This window comes from Lepidochelys kempii, chromosome 3, assembly GCF_965140265.1.
Source record: "Lepidochelys kempii isolate rLepKem1 chromosome 3, rLepKem1.hap2, whole genome shotgun sequence".
In the NCBI taxonomy this organism is placed as follows: domain Eukaryota; kingdom Metazoa; phylum Chordata; order Testudines; family Cheloniidae; genus Lepidochelys; species Lepidochelys kempii.
Genome location: NC_133258.1, coordinates 2,088,717 through 2,104,272, shown reverse-complemented (window position 1 = coordinate 2,104,272; position 15,556 = coordinate 2,088,717). Strand labels below are relative to the sequence as shown.

At 43.0% G+C, this 15,556-nt stretch overlaps 1 protein-coding gene across 24 annotated transcripts in view; it reads left to right on the top strand.

Moving 5' to 3' along the window:
- The window catches only part of DTNB (dystrobrevin beta), a 389,020-nt gene that overhangs the window by 148,729 nt on the left and 224,735 nt on the right, over nt 1–15,556 (top strand). For 22 of the 24 annotated variants that reach the window (XR_012157855.1, XR_012157851.1, XR_012157853.1 and 19 more), the window contains one exon: nt 4,637–4,761. Coding sequence is in view for 6 of the 24 variants with exons in the window: in XM_073335462.1 (XP_073191563.1) it covers nt 4,637–4,761 (125 nt within the window). In the remaining 18 variants the exon portion in view is untranslated. Of the gene's footprint in view, nt 1–3,482; nt 3,624–4,636; nt 4,762–5,975; nt 6,459–15,556 lie in introns of those variants that run through there. The other 2 variants (XR_012157867.1, XM_073335464.1) reach the window with 2 other exon arrangements.

The window sequence follows — 15,556 nt, the reverse complement described above, 5'->3', positions numbered from 1 at the left end:
ACCTGCTCTATATCTTTAGCGCTTTGTGCCCCTAGAAGCCTATCCTGAGTTTTGTCCAGAAAATCCTCAGTTTCTCGTATGCAACGCAGGGTCGTTATCTGTTGCTCCAGACCTTCAATCTTCTCTTCCAATATGGAGACCAGCTTGCACTTTGTACAGACAAAGTCGCTTCTGTCCTGTGGAAGAAAGACAAACATGGCACATCCAGTGCAGGTCACAACAGCTGAACCCCCCCCTTCCATATCACCTTCCTACTATGAGCTTCCTCAGAGAAGTTTGCAAGACGTAAGCCTCACTCCAGGCGAACTCCCAGGCAAACTCCTGCTGTGAGCTGCTCTGCTGTCCCCTGCTGCTCAGCTGGTTCGCGAAGCTCTGGCTATTTTTAAACAGCCAGGCTTCCCTGACGCAAACACACAGACACCGTAATGCCCACCCCCTGCAGGCTAGCAGCCAATCAGACACTCACTCAGGCTCTCACACTGCCCTCCCAGCAAACACACGCTCGGATACTTCCTCAGCAAGCAAACAAACACACACTCGGATACTTACCAGTCCCAGGCAAACTCCTGCTGTGAGCTGCTCTGCTGTCCCCTGCTGCTCAGCTGGTTCGCCGCCGCTCCCTCAGCTGGTTCGCCGCCGCTCTGGAGCCTAGGTTGTAGTTTGAGTGGAAGGAGTCAGATTATAAGGATAGGTTGAGGGTGAAGCCGATAAAATTGAGGGTACAGCTTATGGTAAGGGAAACAGAGAATTAAGTGAATGACCATCAGTCAGTGACAGAAGGGAAAGGGTGCGAGGAGGGAAAGAAACAGTGATGAGATGATAGCACTTGGACACAAATGTGATGCATGAGCGATAAACGTAAGGGTAGAGGGAAAGTGATCAAATCTGAACTGGTTGATGATCAAGTCAGTGCAATCCTGAGAAGAATCCTAGGGAAAAGGAGCCTGAGGATAGAGTGGAGGGGGACAAACAATGGGAGTTGTAGAGTGGATCATAATGGGGGAAGAAAAGAGAACAGCTGTTCATGGAAGATAACCCTGAAGGAGGAAAGGGTGAATTTGTAGTGGAGGAAGTCTATGTGATCCAGATTTTCTCCACAGATTTTCAGCAGCACAGGACTTGGATGGAGGAAGTGGTTGATGGTTATTTAAGTGGATGGTGCAATGGGAGAGGGACAAAAATATTAAGGGTGAAGAGAGTGATTTTGGGAGAGTCAACTACAAAGTCAGTGGAGGTGAGTGAGAGAAATGGAGGGGACTCACAACTGCTAAGAATTCAGGGATGTTTATGAATTTGGGATCATGGAAGGGATGGGGGGACGGTGGGCAATATTATAAGAGATATATAGGTCAGGGAGACTGTCCCCTTATTCCATTAAACAAATGGGAATTATGTTCTCCCATTTTTTTACAGGATAATACATTTGGTACACAAAAACATTACCTTAAACTCAATACTATGTTAATAAGTTAGAAGAAGTAAATAGTCTCACTGTCACTGGGTTTATTTAACTAATTCATTATAGTAGAAAAGGTGAGGCTGCCGTTCTTAACTACCTATAGTTGGGCATTTTTGCAAATTAATAAACTTCAGTCTGAAGCATTAATGGGAGGCAGGATTTTTTCCCCTAGAAATATTATGGTAACAATAAGGACTTTTAGCTCTTTCATTCTCTTACACTTAAATGTTGCAATGGCTGGGGTTTGAAGTGTTCTTAAAACAGTGAATAAGTGACTTAAATGAGTTTTCTTCTATTAAGTTCTCTGTTATATTGTTCAGATGCAGTTATGGGTCAGCTAGCAAGTAGATTTTGTATGGGGGCAAAAAAATTCAGAACTATACTGTTCCTATGGTGGTTCTTCAAACCCAGTCTATCCTGTGATGCAGAGTCCCTTAAAAAGAATCCAGAGGGTTAGAAGGGACCACAAGGACCATCTAGTGTGAACCCCTACCAAGATGTAGCATTTGTTGTGTCTAAACCTATGGTGGGCAACCTGCGGCCTGCTGCAACAGTTTGTTTACATTGACCGTCTGCAGGTGCAGCCACTGGGAGCTGCAGACAGTCAATGTAAACAAATTGTTGCGGCCCGCCAATGGATTATCCTGACAGGCTGCATGTGCCCCGCAGACTGCCCACCACTGATCTAAACCAACCAAGACAGATGGCTATCCAGGTTATTAATAAAGATGTTAAACAAAACTGAACCGAAACAGATCCCTGTGGAACCCCACTTAAGACCTCCCTCCAATCCGATGACATTATATTAATAGTGGCAAAGAGTCCTGTGGCACCTTATAGACTAACAGACGTATTGGAGCATAAGCTTTTGTGGGTGAATACCCAATTTGTCGGATGCAACCCACGAAAGCTTATGCTCCAATACGTCTGTTAGTCTATAAGGTGCCAAAGGACTCTTTGCCGCTTTTACAGATCCAGACTAACACGGCTACCTCTCTGATACTTGACATTACATTAATAGTTACTCTTTGTGGTTGTTTAACCAATTCCATATCCACTAAATGGTAGTTCTACTGAGTTCTCCTGCTTATTTATCAGAATGTCACATGGGACGGTGTCAAAAGCCTTGCTGAAGTCCAGATATATTATGTCCACTGCATTCCCCCTATCCACAAAATCAGTTACCCTATCAAAAAAGGAAATAAAGCTGGTTTGGCATGATTTGTTCTTGGTAAATCCATGCTGATAAACTTTTCATTGGATACCACCATCATTTTATAAGGATGAACATGGTGGTGCGGGGGTTTCCTCCAAGGCACAGAGCGTCACAAATAGCTATTGTCTTCATTTCAGTCTTTCTGGGGTGAAGCCCATGTGACTTGGTTTTATCCTTGAAAGTACTCCTCTCAGGTTTGCTACCATATATGAATGTGATATAAATCCTTAAAAGCCAAAAAACATAGTAGTTGTTGATATTTAAGAATAGTCCACCCTTGTGATGAACTTGACTAAGTATCTGTGATAGTGCCCCCCATAAGGCTTTATGGAAATATGCTTATGAATGTATATATATGACATAACTGGAATATGTTTTGCGCTACATATGCCATGTAACATGTCTTTGTAGAGGTTATGATCTACTGAATCTATTAATCCTATTTGTATGCAAGTGTCATTTTTGTGTTCGAAGTTATGTATATTGGTTGTATACTTGTTTGATTCTAAGTAGGTTTTAGTGAAGCAGTTGGTCAGCTTCCTGAGAAAAGACTGTTCTCAGTAAAAATGCCCAATCAAGAAGCCCTTAAGCCAACAATGAACTTGGAGATGCCAATCCACATCTGAGCTTTCCCAGGAATGTGGCTTGGCTTGCATGAACTCAGAAATGCATAGACATGTGACTTGCTCAGGTGACTCCAAAACTCCATTTTGTAGCTAGGCTTTGCATAGGAGAGAGGAGGGGGTCTCCACCCACAAGAGAAAGTCTATTTAAACCCCTGAGAGACCCCCTCCATTTTGTCTTTAGCTGGCTAAAGAGAGAGCCTCTCCACCCCCAGAGATACCTGAAAGAAACTGGAACAAAGGATAGTAACTACAAGGGGTGTGAGTGATTGCTGGACCCAGACTAGAAGGAGATTAGTCTATAAAAGAAAGCTTACTGGAACTGGTGAGGTTTTTATCTGTATTCAGTTTTATTACCGTACTAGACATAGACTTGCGTGTTGTATTTTATTTTGCTTGGTAATTCACTTTGTTCTGTCTGTTACTACTTGGAACCACTTAAATCCTACTTTCTGTATTTAATAAAATCACTTTTTACTTATTAATTAACCCAGAGTATGTATTAATACCGGGGAGGGGGGTGGGCACAAACAGCTGTGCATATCTCTCTGTCAATGTTATAGAGGGCGAACAATTTATAAGTTTACCCTGTATAAGCTTTATATAGGGTAAAACAGATTTATTCAGGGTTTCGACCCCATTGGGAATGGGGCATATGAGTGTCTAGGACAGGAACACTTCTGTAAGCTGCTTTCAGTTAAGCCTACAGCTGTTAGGGGACGTGGTTCAGACCTGGGTCTGGGTTTGCAGCAGGCTAGGAGGTCTGGCTCAAACCCGGCAGGGTGGGCACTGAAGTCCTAAGCTGACTGAGCTGGAAAGCAGGAGCAGAAGTAGTCTTGGCACATCAGTTGGCAGCCTGCAAGGGGGTTTCTGTGATCCAACCCGTCACAGTATCCTTAAGTGTTTCTTTCCTCCTTCTGATTAAGCAGCACCTGCTGTGTTCTAAAGGGAGAGGTGGTGGCAGGTTCTGATGGGTGTATCAAATTTCAAAATTATATCTCAAAAGGCCACTTTTGAATAGCTGAAATACCATGACAAACGCTAATGGTGTGACCATGATAGAAAGGTCAGAGTTCACATTTGGGATATTTCTTAGTTAAGCAGTCTAATGAATGAGTCTACCATCTTTCAAAATTCCATCTCAATAGGTATGTAGAGATTAATTCAGCCACTCACCTTGTTTACAGGGTCTGAATTGTACTGAATGCATGACTTTGTACTAATCAGCTAGATAGGGTATTTACACAAAGATTTTCTAATGTGGGATATGTTTAAATGTCTGTGCTCTCTGCTTGCACAGATTGTTCTACTCATTGTTTGACTTTCTTTAAAAAACAGAAATCGCCTGCCAAGAAGCTGAGCCACGCAATTAGTAAATCTCTTGGTTGTGTGCCCACTAGAGAACCACCTCATCCTGTATTTCCTGAACAGCCAGAGAAGCCACTTGATCTTGCTCATATAGTGTGAGTATCCATTTGTATGTATCTTTCATTTAATCAAAACTTAAAACTAAATCGATACCAAAGTAGCTGTTTGTGGGTGTATTTGACTGCAGAATTTGAGTTTTTTAGTTCCATTTGGATTCACCATGGAGTTTTTAAGAGATGTGGTTTTATAAGTCAGAAAGGATCCCTTAAACACATTTATCATTTTACATGAGTTTGTTCTCTGGAAAAATGTTAAATAAGTAAATGGGCTAGATGGACCTTTGGTCTGACCCAGTATGGCTGTTCTTATGTTCTTAAATAAATACTCTGTTTGTAGAAGAATGACTGCCACATAATGTATAGGTAATCATCATCATCATGTTCCCATTATGCCTCTGACGTTTAGGGCAGCAACGAAGCTCTCCACTCCTGTCTGTTTCTGGGATGTCTTTCAATGATTCCCCAGCTGTGCCCCAGGTTTTTCAGCTCAGTTTCCACAGCTCTTCGTCATGTTGTTTTCAGTCAGCCTTGTTTTCACCTTCAAGTGTCTATCTTATTGCTGTTCTGGTGATGGAATCAGTTTCCATCAGAAGCACATGGCCAATCCATCTCCAACGCCTTCTGGCAATGATGGTGCTTATATCCTCTTGGCTGCACTGTGTCAATAGATCTTGGTTTGGGATTGTTCTGGGCCAAAAGATACGGAGGATTTTTTCCAAGGCAGATTGTATGGAATGAAGACAGTTTAGATATATCATACTTTCTCATTGAAAGTACACAGCTCTGATAAACCTTGAGTTTGGTTTTGGTGTTGTGTTTTGAGGATTTCCAGACTGTATTTAAGCTCCTGAAGGTGTTCCTGGCTTTATTGATTTTGTTCCGGATGTCCTCGCTTGTTCCACCATCCTGGCTGATGCCAGGATGCTGCCAGGTGCTGCCCAAGTATGTGAATGTTTCTACATTGGTGAGAACATAATCCTCTCTCCGTATTGGTGATAGTGAGGCAATATTAAAGGTCATGATATCTGTCTTATTGCAGTCGATTTTCAGTATGAGTATGTTTATTTATAGATAATGTATTTTCTGGATTTTATCCATATATTTTATTATATTCTGTCTGTGCTTATTTATTAAGAATTCAGTTTTGCAAAGTACTGACTATCCTCAGAACTCACATGCTTGAATGGGAGTTGAGCTACTCATAGCCATGTCAGATCAGGTCCCATCTTATTTATTTTGCTTTACATTAGACTCCATAAGCAGCATCACTTGTCCCATAACCTCAGCCATGCAGAACACAATGCCATCCACAGCCTCAGAAACAACTGTGACATCATAATCAAAAAGGCTGACAAAAGAGGTGCTGTCGTCATCATGAATAGGTCAGAATACGAACAAGAGGCTGCTAGGCAGCTCTTGAACACCACCTTCTACAAGCCATTACCCTCTGATCCCACTGAGGGTTACCAAAAGAAACTACACCATCTGCTCAAGAAACTCCCTGAAAAAGCACAAGAACAAATCTGCACAGACACACCCCTAGAACTCCAAGCAGGGGTATTCTATCTGCTACCTAAGATCCATAAACCTGGAAATCCTGGGCACCCCATCATCTCAGACATTGGCACCCTGACAGCAGGATTGTCTGGCTATGTAGACTCCCTCCTCAGGCCCTACGCTACCAGCACTCCTAGCTATCTTTGAGACACCACTGACTTCCTGAGGAAACTACAATCCATCGGTGATCTTCCTGAAAACACCATCCTGGCCACTATAGATGTAGAAGCCCTCCACACCAACATTCCACACAAAGATGGACTACAAGCCATCAGGAACAGTATCCCTGATAATGTCATGACAAACCTGGTGGCTGAACTTTGTGACTTTGTCCTCACCCATAACTATTTCACATTTAGGGGCTATGGGTACCCGCATGGCCCCACAGTATGCCAACTTTTTTATGGCTGACTTAGAAAAATGCTTCCTCAGCTCTCATCCCCTAATGCCCCTACTCTACTTGCGCTACATTGATGACATCATCATCATCTGGACCCATGGAAAAGAAGCCCTTGAGGAATTCCACCATGATTTCAACAATTTCCATCCCACCATCAACCTCAGCTGGACCAGTCCACACAAGAGATCCACTTCCTGGACATTATGGTGCTAATAAGCGATGGTCACATAAACACCACCCTATACTGGAAACCTACTGACCGCTATACTTACCTACATGCCTCCAGCTTTCATCCCGACCACACCACATGATCCATTGTCTACAGCCAAGCTCTACGATACAACTGCATTTCCTCCAACCCCTCAGACAGAGACAAACACCTACAAGATCTCTATCAAGCATTCTTACAACTACAATACCCACCTACTGAAGTGAAGAAACAGATTGACAGAGCCAGAAGAGTACCCAGAAGTTACCTACTACAGGATAGGCCCAACAAAGAAAATAACAGAACGCCACTAGCCACCACCTTCAGCCCCCAGCTAAAACCTCTCCAACGCATCATCAGGGATCTACAACCTATCCTGAAGGATGACCCATCACTCTCAGAGATCTTGGGAGACAGGCCAGTCCTTGCTTACAGACAGCCCCCCAACCTGAAGCAAATACTCACCAGCAATCACATACCATACAACAGAACCACTAACCCAGGAGCCTATCCTTGCAACAAAGCCCGTTGCCAGCTGTGTCCACATATCTATTCAGGGGACACCATGATAGGGCCTAATCACATCAGCCACACTATCAGAGACTCATTCACCTGCACATCTACCAATGTGATATATGCCATCATGTGCCAGCAGTGCCCCTCTGCCATGTACATTGGCCAAACTGGACAGTCTCTACATAAAAGAATAAATGGACACAAATCAGAAGTCAAGAATTATAACATTCAAAAACCAGTCGGAGAACACTTCTATCTCTTTGGTCACTCGATCACAGACCTAAAAGTGGCAATTCTTCAACAAAAAAACTTCAAAAACAGACTCCAACGAGAGACTGCTGAATTGGAATTAATTTGCAAACTGGATACAATTGACTTAGGCTTGAATAAAGACTGGGAGTGGATGTGTCATTACACAAAGTAAAACTATTTCCCCATGTTTATTTCCTCCCTCACCCCCGCCCCGCTATTCTTCAGACGTTCTTGTCAACTGCTGGAAATGGCCCACCTTGATTATCACTACAAAAGGTTTTTTTTCTCTCCTGCTGCTAATAGCTCATCTTACCTGACCATTCTTGTTACAGTGTGTATGGTAACACCCATTGTTTCATGTTCTCTCTGTACATAAATCTCCCCACTGTATTTTCCACTGCATGCATCTGATGAAGTGAGCTGTAGCCCACGAAAGCTTATGCTCAAATAAATTTGTTAGTCTCTAAGGTGCCACAAGTACTCCTTTTCTTTTTGCGGATACAGATTAACACATCTGCTACTCTGAAACCTGTCATAAACAAAACTGAAAAGCCTGTAACTATTTCCGAGTTCATATTTTATAGAATGCTCTTAAAGTATCTGATGGTGGTGGTTGACCCTGAGCCTGGTGTAAAATTGTGGCTTGCTGTGGACCTTGACTTCACAAGTTATTTATTTTTGTCTCACTGACTGGTCTCCTATGCTTTTCTGTTCAGTGGTGTTATCTCTATGGTTTCAATGTGGCTTTATTGTGAAGTTGGCAGAATGGTTTTACCAAAGACACATTGTCGTATTGTTACAATTTGGACAGATCTGTGATCAATCTTTTATTTTTGCTTCTTTATCTTATCAGTTCTGGACATCAAAATCAGAATTCATGAGATAATTGAAATTGTGTCAGCATATACATGTAATAAGCTTGACTGTAAAGAGACAATAGTTAATACCACACTAACTTTTGCAAAAGTCACAGGTTTTTCATGTCTGCAAAAATTAAGCAAAATGATTCAGAGAAAAACAAAGGAAGAGAAGCAAAGCTATGGGGATATAATTTATATAAAACTGAGGACTCCAGTTTCATACAGTATTCAGTAAGGACACCAACACTGCAGCTTTAAGACTGAATTAAGTTAGTACCATTGCTGTTTTCATTTGTCCTTGTCAGAAAGACAGATTCATCTTAAGAGGTTTTCTCTTCTTTTTACAGTCTCTGAATTGAAAACCAAGATATCCAAATTTTAGTGTCTCTGTCTTTGAAAGCTTAATATTAAAAGGTTCCACTTTGACCTTAGAATCTGTGACAAAGTTCCTGCTCTACCTTGGTGGGTCTTGGGCTTATTGGCAGATTTGCTCGCCTTGGAGCGTCACGGCAGCCCTCAGCTTGGCCGTTTTTCTGAACCCACAGTCCAGGTCGACTCCTCCTGTGTCTGACCAGGAGTTGGGAGGATTTGGGGGGAACCCAGGCCCGCCCTCTACTCCGAGTTCCAGCCCAGAGCCCTGTGGAATGCAGCTGTCTAGAGTGTCTCGTGGAACAGCTGTGCAACAGCTACAACTCCCTAGGCTACTTTCCCATGGCCTCCTCCCAACACCTTCTTTATCCTCACCACAGGACCTTCCTCCTGGTGTCTGATAATGCTTGTACACCTCAGTCCTCCAACAGTCCGCGTTCTCACTCTCAGCTCCTAGTGCCTCTTGCTCCCAGCTCCTCACACGCACACCACATACTGAAGTGAGCTCCTTTTTAAAATCCAGGTGCCCAGTCTTCCTTAATTGAGTCAAGCAGCTTCTTGACTGGCTGCAGGTGTTCTAATCAGCCTGTCTTAATTGTCTCCAGAAGGTTCCTGATTGTTCTGGAACCTTTCCTGTTACCTTACCCAGGGAAAAGGGACCTGCTTAGCCCAGGGCTAATATATCTGCCTTCTATTACTCTCCTATAGCCATCTGGCCCAACCCTGTCACAAATCATAGAATATCAGCATTGGAAGAGACCTCAGGAGGTCATCTAGTCCAACCCCCTGCTCAAAGCAGGACCAATCCCCAACTAAATCATCCCAGCCTGACCTTGAAAACCTCTAAGGAAGGAGATTCCACCACCTCCCTAGGTAACCCATTCCAGTGCTTCACCACCCTCCTAGTGAAAAAGTTTTTCCTAACATCTAACCTAAACTTCCCCCACTGCAACTTCAGACCATTACTCCTTGTTCTGTCATCTGGTACCACTGAGAACAGTCTAGATCCATTCTCTTTGGAACCTCCCTTCAGGTAGTTGAAAGCAGCTATCAAATACCCCCTCATTCTTCTCTTCTGCAGAATAAACAATCCCAGTTCCCCCAACCTCTCCTCATAAGTCATGTGCTCCAGCCACCTAATCGTTTTTGTTGCCCTCCGCTGGACTCTATCCAATTTTTCCACATCCTTCTTGTAGTGTGGGGCCCAAAACTGCACACAGTACTCCAGATGAGGCCTCACCAATGTCGAATAGAGGGGAATGATCATGTTCCTTGCGCTGCTGGCAATGCCCCTACTTATACAGCCCAAGATGCAGTGAGCTTTCTTGGCAACAAGGGCACACTGCTGACTCATATCCAGCTTCTCGTCCACTGTGACCCCCTAAGTCCTTTTCTGCAGAACTGCTGCCTAGCTGCTCGGTCCCTAGTCTGTAGCAGTGTATGGGATTCTTCCGTCCTAAGTGCAGGACTCTGCACTTGTCCTTGTTGAACCTCATCAGATTTCTTTTGGACCAATCCTCTAATTTGTCTAGGTCCCTCTGTATCCTGCTCCTACCCTCCATCGTATCTACCACTCCTCCCAGTTTAGTGTCATCTGCAAACTTGCTGAGGGTGCAGTCCACACCATTCTCCAGATCATTAATTAAGATATTGAACAAAACCCGCCCCAGGACCAACCCTTGGGGCACTCCGCTTGATACCGGCTGCCAACTAGACATGGAGCCATTGATCACTACCCGTTGAGCCCGACAATCTAGCCAGCTTTCTACCCACCTTATAGTGCATTCATCCAGTCCATACTTCTTTAACTTGCTGGCAAGAATACTGTGGGAGACCATATCAAAAGCTTTGCTAAAGTCAAGGAATAACACATCTACTGCTTTCCCCTCATCCACTGAGCCAGTTATCTCGTCACAGAAGGCAATTAAGTTAGTCAGGCATGACTTGCCCTTGGTGAATCCATGCTGACTGTTCCTGATCACTATCCTCTCCTTTAAGTGCTTCAGAACTGATTCCTTGAGGACCTGCTCCATGATTTTTCCAGGGACTGAGGTGAGTCTAACTGGCCTGTAGTTCCCCGGATCCTCCTCCTTCCCTTTTTTAAAGATGGACACTACATTAGCCTTTTTCCAGTCATCCGGGACCTCCCCTGATTGCCATGAGTTTTCAAAGATAATGGCCAATGGCTCTGCAATCACATCCGCCAGCTCCTTTAGCACCATTGGTTGCAGTGTATCCAGTCCCATGGGCTTGTGCTTGTCCAGCTTTTCTAAATAGTCCTGAATCACTTCTGTCTCCACAGAGGGCTGAAAGAAAAGGAGGACTTGTGGCACCGTAGAGACTAAACAATTTATTTGAGCATAAGATTTCGTGAGCTACAGCTCACTTCATCGGATGCTGGTCACCTCCTCCCCACGTTGTGCTGCCCAGTGCAGCAGTCTGGGAGCTGACCTTGTTCATGAAGACAGGGGCAAAAAAAGCATTGAATACATTAGCTTTTTCCAAATCCTCTGTCACTAGCTTGCCTCCCTCATTCAGTAAGGGGCCCACACTTTCCTTGGCTTTCTTCTTGTTGCTAACACACCTGAAGAAACCCTTCTTGTTACTCTTAACATCTCTTGCTAGCTGCAACTCCAAGTGTGATTTGGCTTTCCTGATTTCACTCCTGCATGCCTGAGCAATAATTTTATACTCCTCCCTGGTCTTTTGTGCAATCTTCCACTTCTTGTAAGCTTCTTTTTTGTGTTTAAGATCAGCAAGGATTTCACTGTTAAGCCAAGCTGGTCGCCTGCCATATTTACTATTCTTTCTGCACATCGGGATGGTTTGTTCCTGTAACCTCAATAAGATTTCTTTAAACTACAGCCAGCTGTCCTGGACTCCTTTCCCCCTCATGTTATTCTCCCATGCCTTGTGATTTTGATTGACTGGCCCTTTTATCATCCCCTTTTAACAGTTCTGACAATCATCAAAGAAGAGCTGGAGGCTAGTCAGTCAAAATACAGAATATTGGAAAGGTGAGAGGAGTACAATAGTGATGATGGTTATAATATAGTGGAATGCTGATCTGTCTTCCCCTTATAAAGAACACAGAAGATACTGTAGCTTGACATGAATGTAAGTAGGAATAGGAAATGATACCTACTGTAGTCCATTCTTGAACTTTTTGAAAGCTATAGTTTTAAGCTATACTAATTCATTCTTGGCCACATGATTCTTTTCCAGCTTTTGTATCAACTTTTTGTGTCACATGCTTACAGTGGTTTTAACCCTCTGCAGCAGGAGTTGTTGGATCTGACTGAATGGGATATCATTGTTCTACTTTTTTCTGTTAAATTGGGTTTTCATAAAAAGAACATTTCTATTAGTGCTACTCTTCATTTCAGAGTCAGAAGTGGTATGTTATCGTAAATTAATGACTCCCCATGTTAACAAAACAAGCAGGAAGCAAATTGTCCATAATATTAGAAACAATAGCTAACCACATGGACTGGCTGAAACATGTTGTGGAAAACCAGCTTGAGTTGTTTAGCTCTTAGGCAAGGTTTGCTGCTGTGGGGTGCTTCCCAATCTGGTGGCAAGTGATACTTACTGTCTGCATTGTTTAGATTTTCACATAATTCCAAGATCATCATGGATCAATGTCAGTTCATATTTTCTTCTTTGAATTTTCTGACGAGTTCCTCCATTTTGATACCAGCAAGCTTTTACAACAAAAAAACAGTACTATAACATGTATAACTTCTTGAGAAAGAAGGGCCTTATTCTGTGACTCTACATGAAAATAATGTATGGAAGTAGTTTCAAGTTAATATGACGGAGTAAATAAAGGTTTCAGGATCTAATTCCAAAACTACCAGTGGAAGTTTTACCAATGGCACAGATTAACAAGTACATTGAATTATTTCTGTCCTCTGCTGGGAGACATTAATTGATTAATGGATCAAATGAATCTGTGCCAAGAACTTATGTAACATTAGTGGTTGAATTTCCCCAATCTTTCTTTATATAAAACACATTCACCATTGGATAGCCTCACTTAGTGCAGCACATTAGCTCCAGCCAGGCCCTGCAATCCATTCCCTTCGAAAAGTGGCCTAATACTACTCAGCCACTCAGATGACATATTATGCTGCAGAACAGCACAGATGGAAACCCTCACAACCAAGACCAGGATCTTTAATTTATTAAATGAAATGCAACTAAATATTTCAAGGATACTTGACCATTTCAGTTTTCTTTCAAGTGGATGTCCAAATTACTGCCAATACCTGTTAACACATTTTTCAACTAATTATCATCCTCTTTAAAGATTATTTCATTTGATCTGTTCTTGCTCTTGCCCAAACATGCAATATCATGTTTCAATTCAAATGAGTACATTGCCATTTAAATAATAACCTAATCTTCAGAGTCACATATCGAACCTTTGTGAAACCTACAAAACTGCTTATCTTCATACACTTCACTCTTCTGTATAGTTTGTGATATGGGAAACTCCAAAAGTTTTAGACAAGGGATAGTGTAGTCCAATGGTGAGGACACTGGACTGGGTGTCATAAAACCCGGTTCTTCTTCGAGTGCTTGTTCACGTCGATTCCAAGCAGGTGTGTACGCTCATTTCCCAGCTATCTTTGGTCAGTTGTGAACTAGTCCGCAGCCTTTACAATGTTCATTACTACCTAACAGCTTTGGAACGAAGTATTACATGAAACATTAAATATTAAATCATAGCCCCTTGCCAATGTCATTTATTAAAAATGGGTAACCTTTTTTCGGAGTGCTCCTTAACTGGAAAACTTCAACAAGTTTAAATCTGAGTAAAATAATATTGACTGTCTTACAGGTTAAAAGGTAAATAGGCACTATTTAAAATTTGCAGAAATGTTGAAGTCTCATCTGGTGATGTGATGGAATTTAAGTTTATATGGATCATTTTGTAGTGGAAATTTAAAAAGTAATTAACAACCACAACAAACAAATAATTGTATGCCAATGTGACATTTAATTCCAGCTGCTGTAGTAAACTTTGCCAGTGTTTGTGCTGTTAGCATAAAACTGAACACAATGAGATTGATGGTTTCAGGTAAATGCTTAGTAAACAGTAGCATACATCACAGGAGTGCTTCCTTGTCATTCAGAATACATTCAGAGCATCCAAAAGAAACTCAGGGCTAAACCAACCAGGGGGATAAAAATGCATCTAAATTGAAGAGAAGGACCAGATTTTTTGTAGGTTATGGAGGAAGCAGGAGCAACATTTGGTAACAGCATTGGTATGAGGGGAAGGAGGGGGTGGAGACAAATTATGCCCAGTTTGTGAACCTGATTGATAGGGAGGAATCATAGAATCATAGAATATCAGGGTTGGAAGGGACCCCAGAAGGTCATCTAGTCCAACCCCCTGCTCAAAGCAGGACCAATTCCCAGTTAAATCATCCCAGCCAGGGCTTTGTCAAGCCTGACCTTAAAAACCTCTAAGGAAGGAGATTCTACCACCTCCCTAGGTAACGCATTCCAGTGTTTCACCACCCTCTTAGTGAAAAAGTTTTTCCTAATATCCAATCTAAACCTCCCCCACTGCAACTTGAGACCATTACTCCTCGTTCTGTCATCTGCTACCATTGAGAACAGTCTAGAGCCATCCTCTTTGGAACCCCCTTTCAGGTAGTTGAAAGCAACTATCAAATCCCCCCTCATTCTTCTCTTCTGCAGGCTAAACAATCCCAGCTCCCTCAGCCTCTCCTCATAACTCATGTGTTCCAGTCCCCTAATCATTTTTGTTGCCCTTCGCTGGACTCTCTCCAATTTATCCACATCCTTCTTGAAGTGTGGGGCCCAAAACTGGACACAGTACTCCAGATGAGGCCTCACCAATGTCGAATAGAGGGGAACGATCACGTCCCTCGATCTGCTCGCTATGCCCCTACTTATACATCCCAAAATGCCATTGGCCTTCTTGGCAACAAGGGCACACTGCTGACTCATATCCAGCTTCTCGTCCACTGTCACCCCTAGGTCCTTTTCCGCAGAACTGCTGCCTAGCCATTCGGTCCCTAGTCTGTAGCTGTGCATTGGGTTCTTCCGTCCTAAGTGCAGGACCCTGCACTTATCCTTATTGAACCTCATCAGATTTCTTTTGGCCCAATCCTCCAATTTGTCTAGGTCCTTCTGTATCCTATCCCTCCCCTCCAGCGTATCTACCACTCCTCCCAGTTTAGTATCATCCGCAAATTTGCTGAGAGTGCAATCCACACCATCCTCCAGATCATTTATGAAGATATTGAACAAAACCGTCCCCAGGACCGACCCTTGGGGCACTCCACTTGATACCGGCTGCCAACTAGACATGGAGCCATTGATCACTACCCGTTGAGCCCGACAATCTAGCCAGCTTTCTACCCACCTTATAGTGCATTCATCCAGCCCATACTTCCTTAACTTGCTGACAAGAATACTGTGGGAGACCGTGTCAAAAGCTTTGCTAAAGTCAAGAAACAATACATCCACTGCTTTCCCTTCATCCACAGAACCAGAGGAATGGTGTTTACTACAGTGGAGAATGGAAATGGAAAAGGTTTAGGGGAAAAGTATCATAGAATCATAGAATAACAGAGTTGGAAGGGACCTCTGGAGGCCATCCAGTCCAACCCCCTGCCCAGAGCAGGA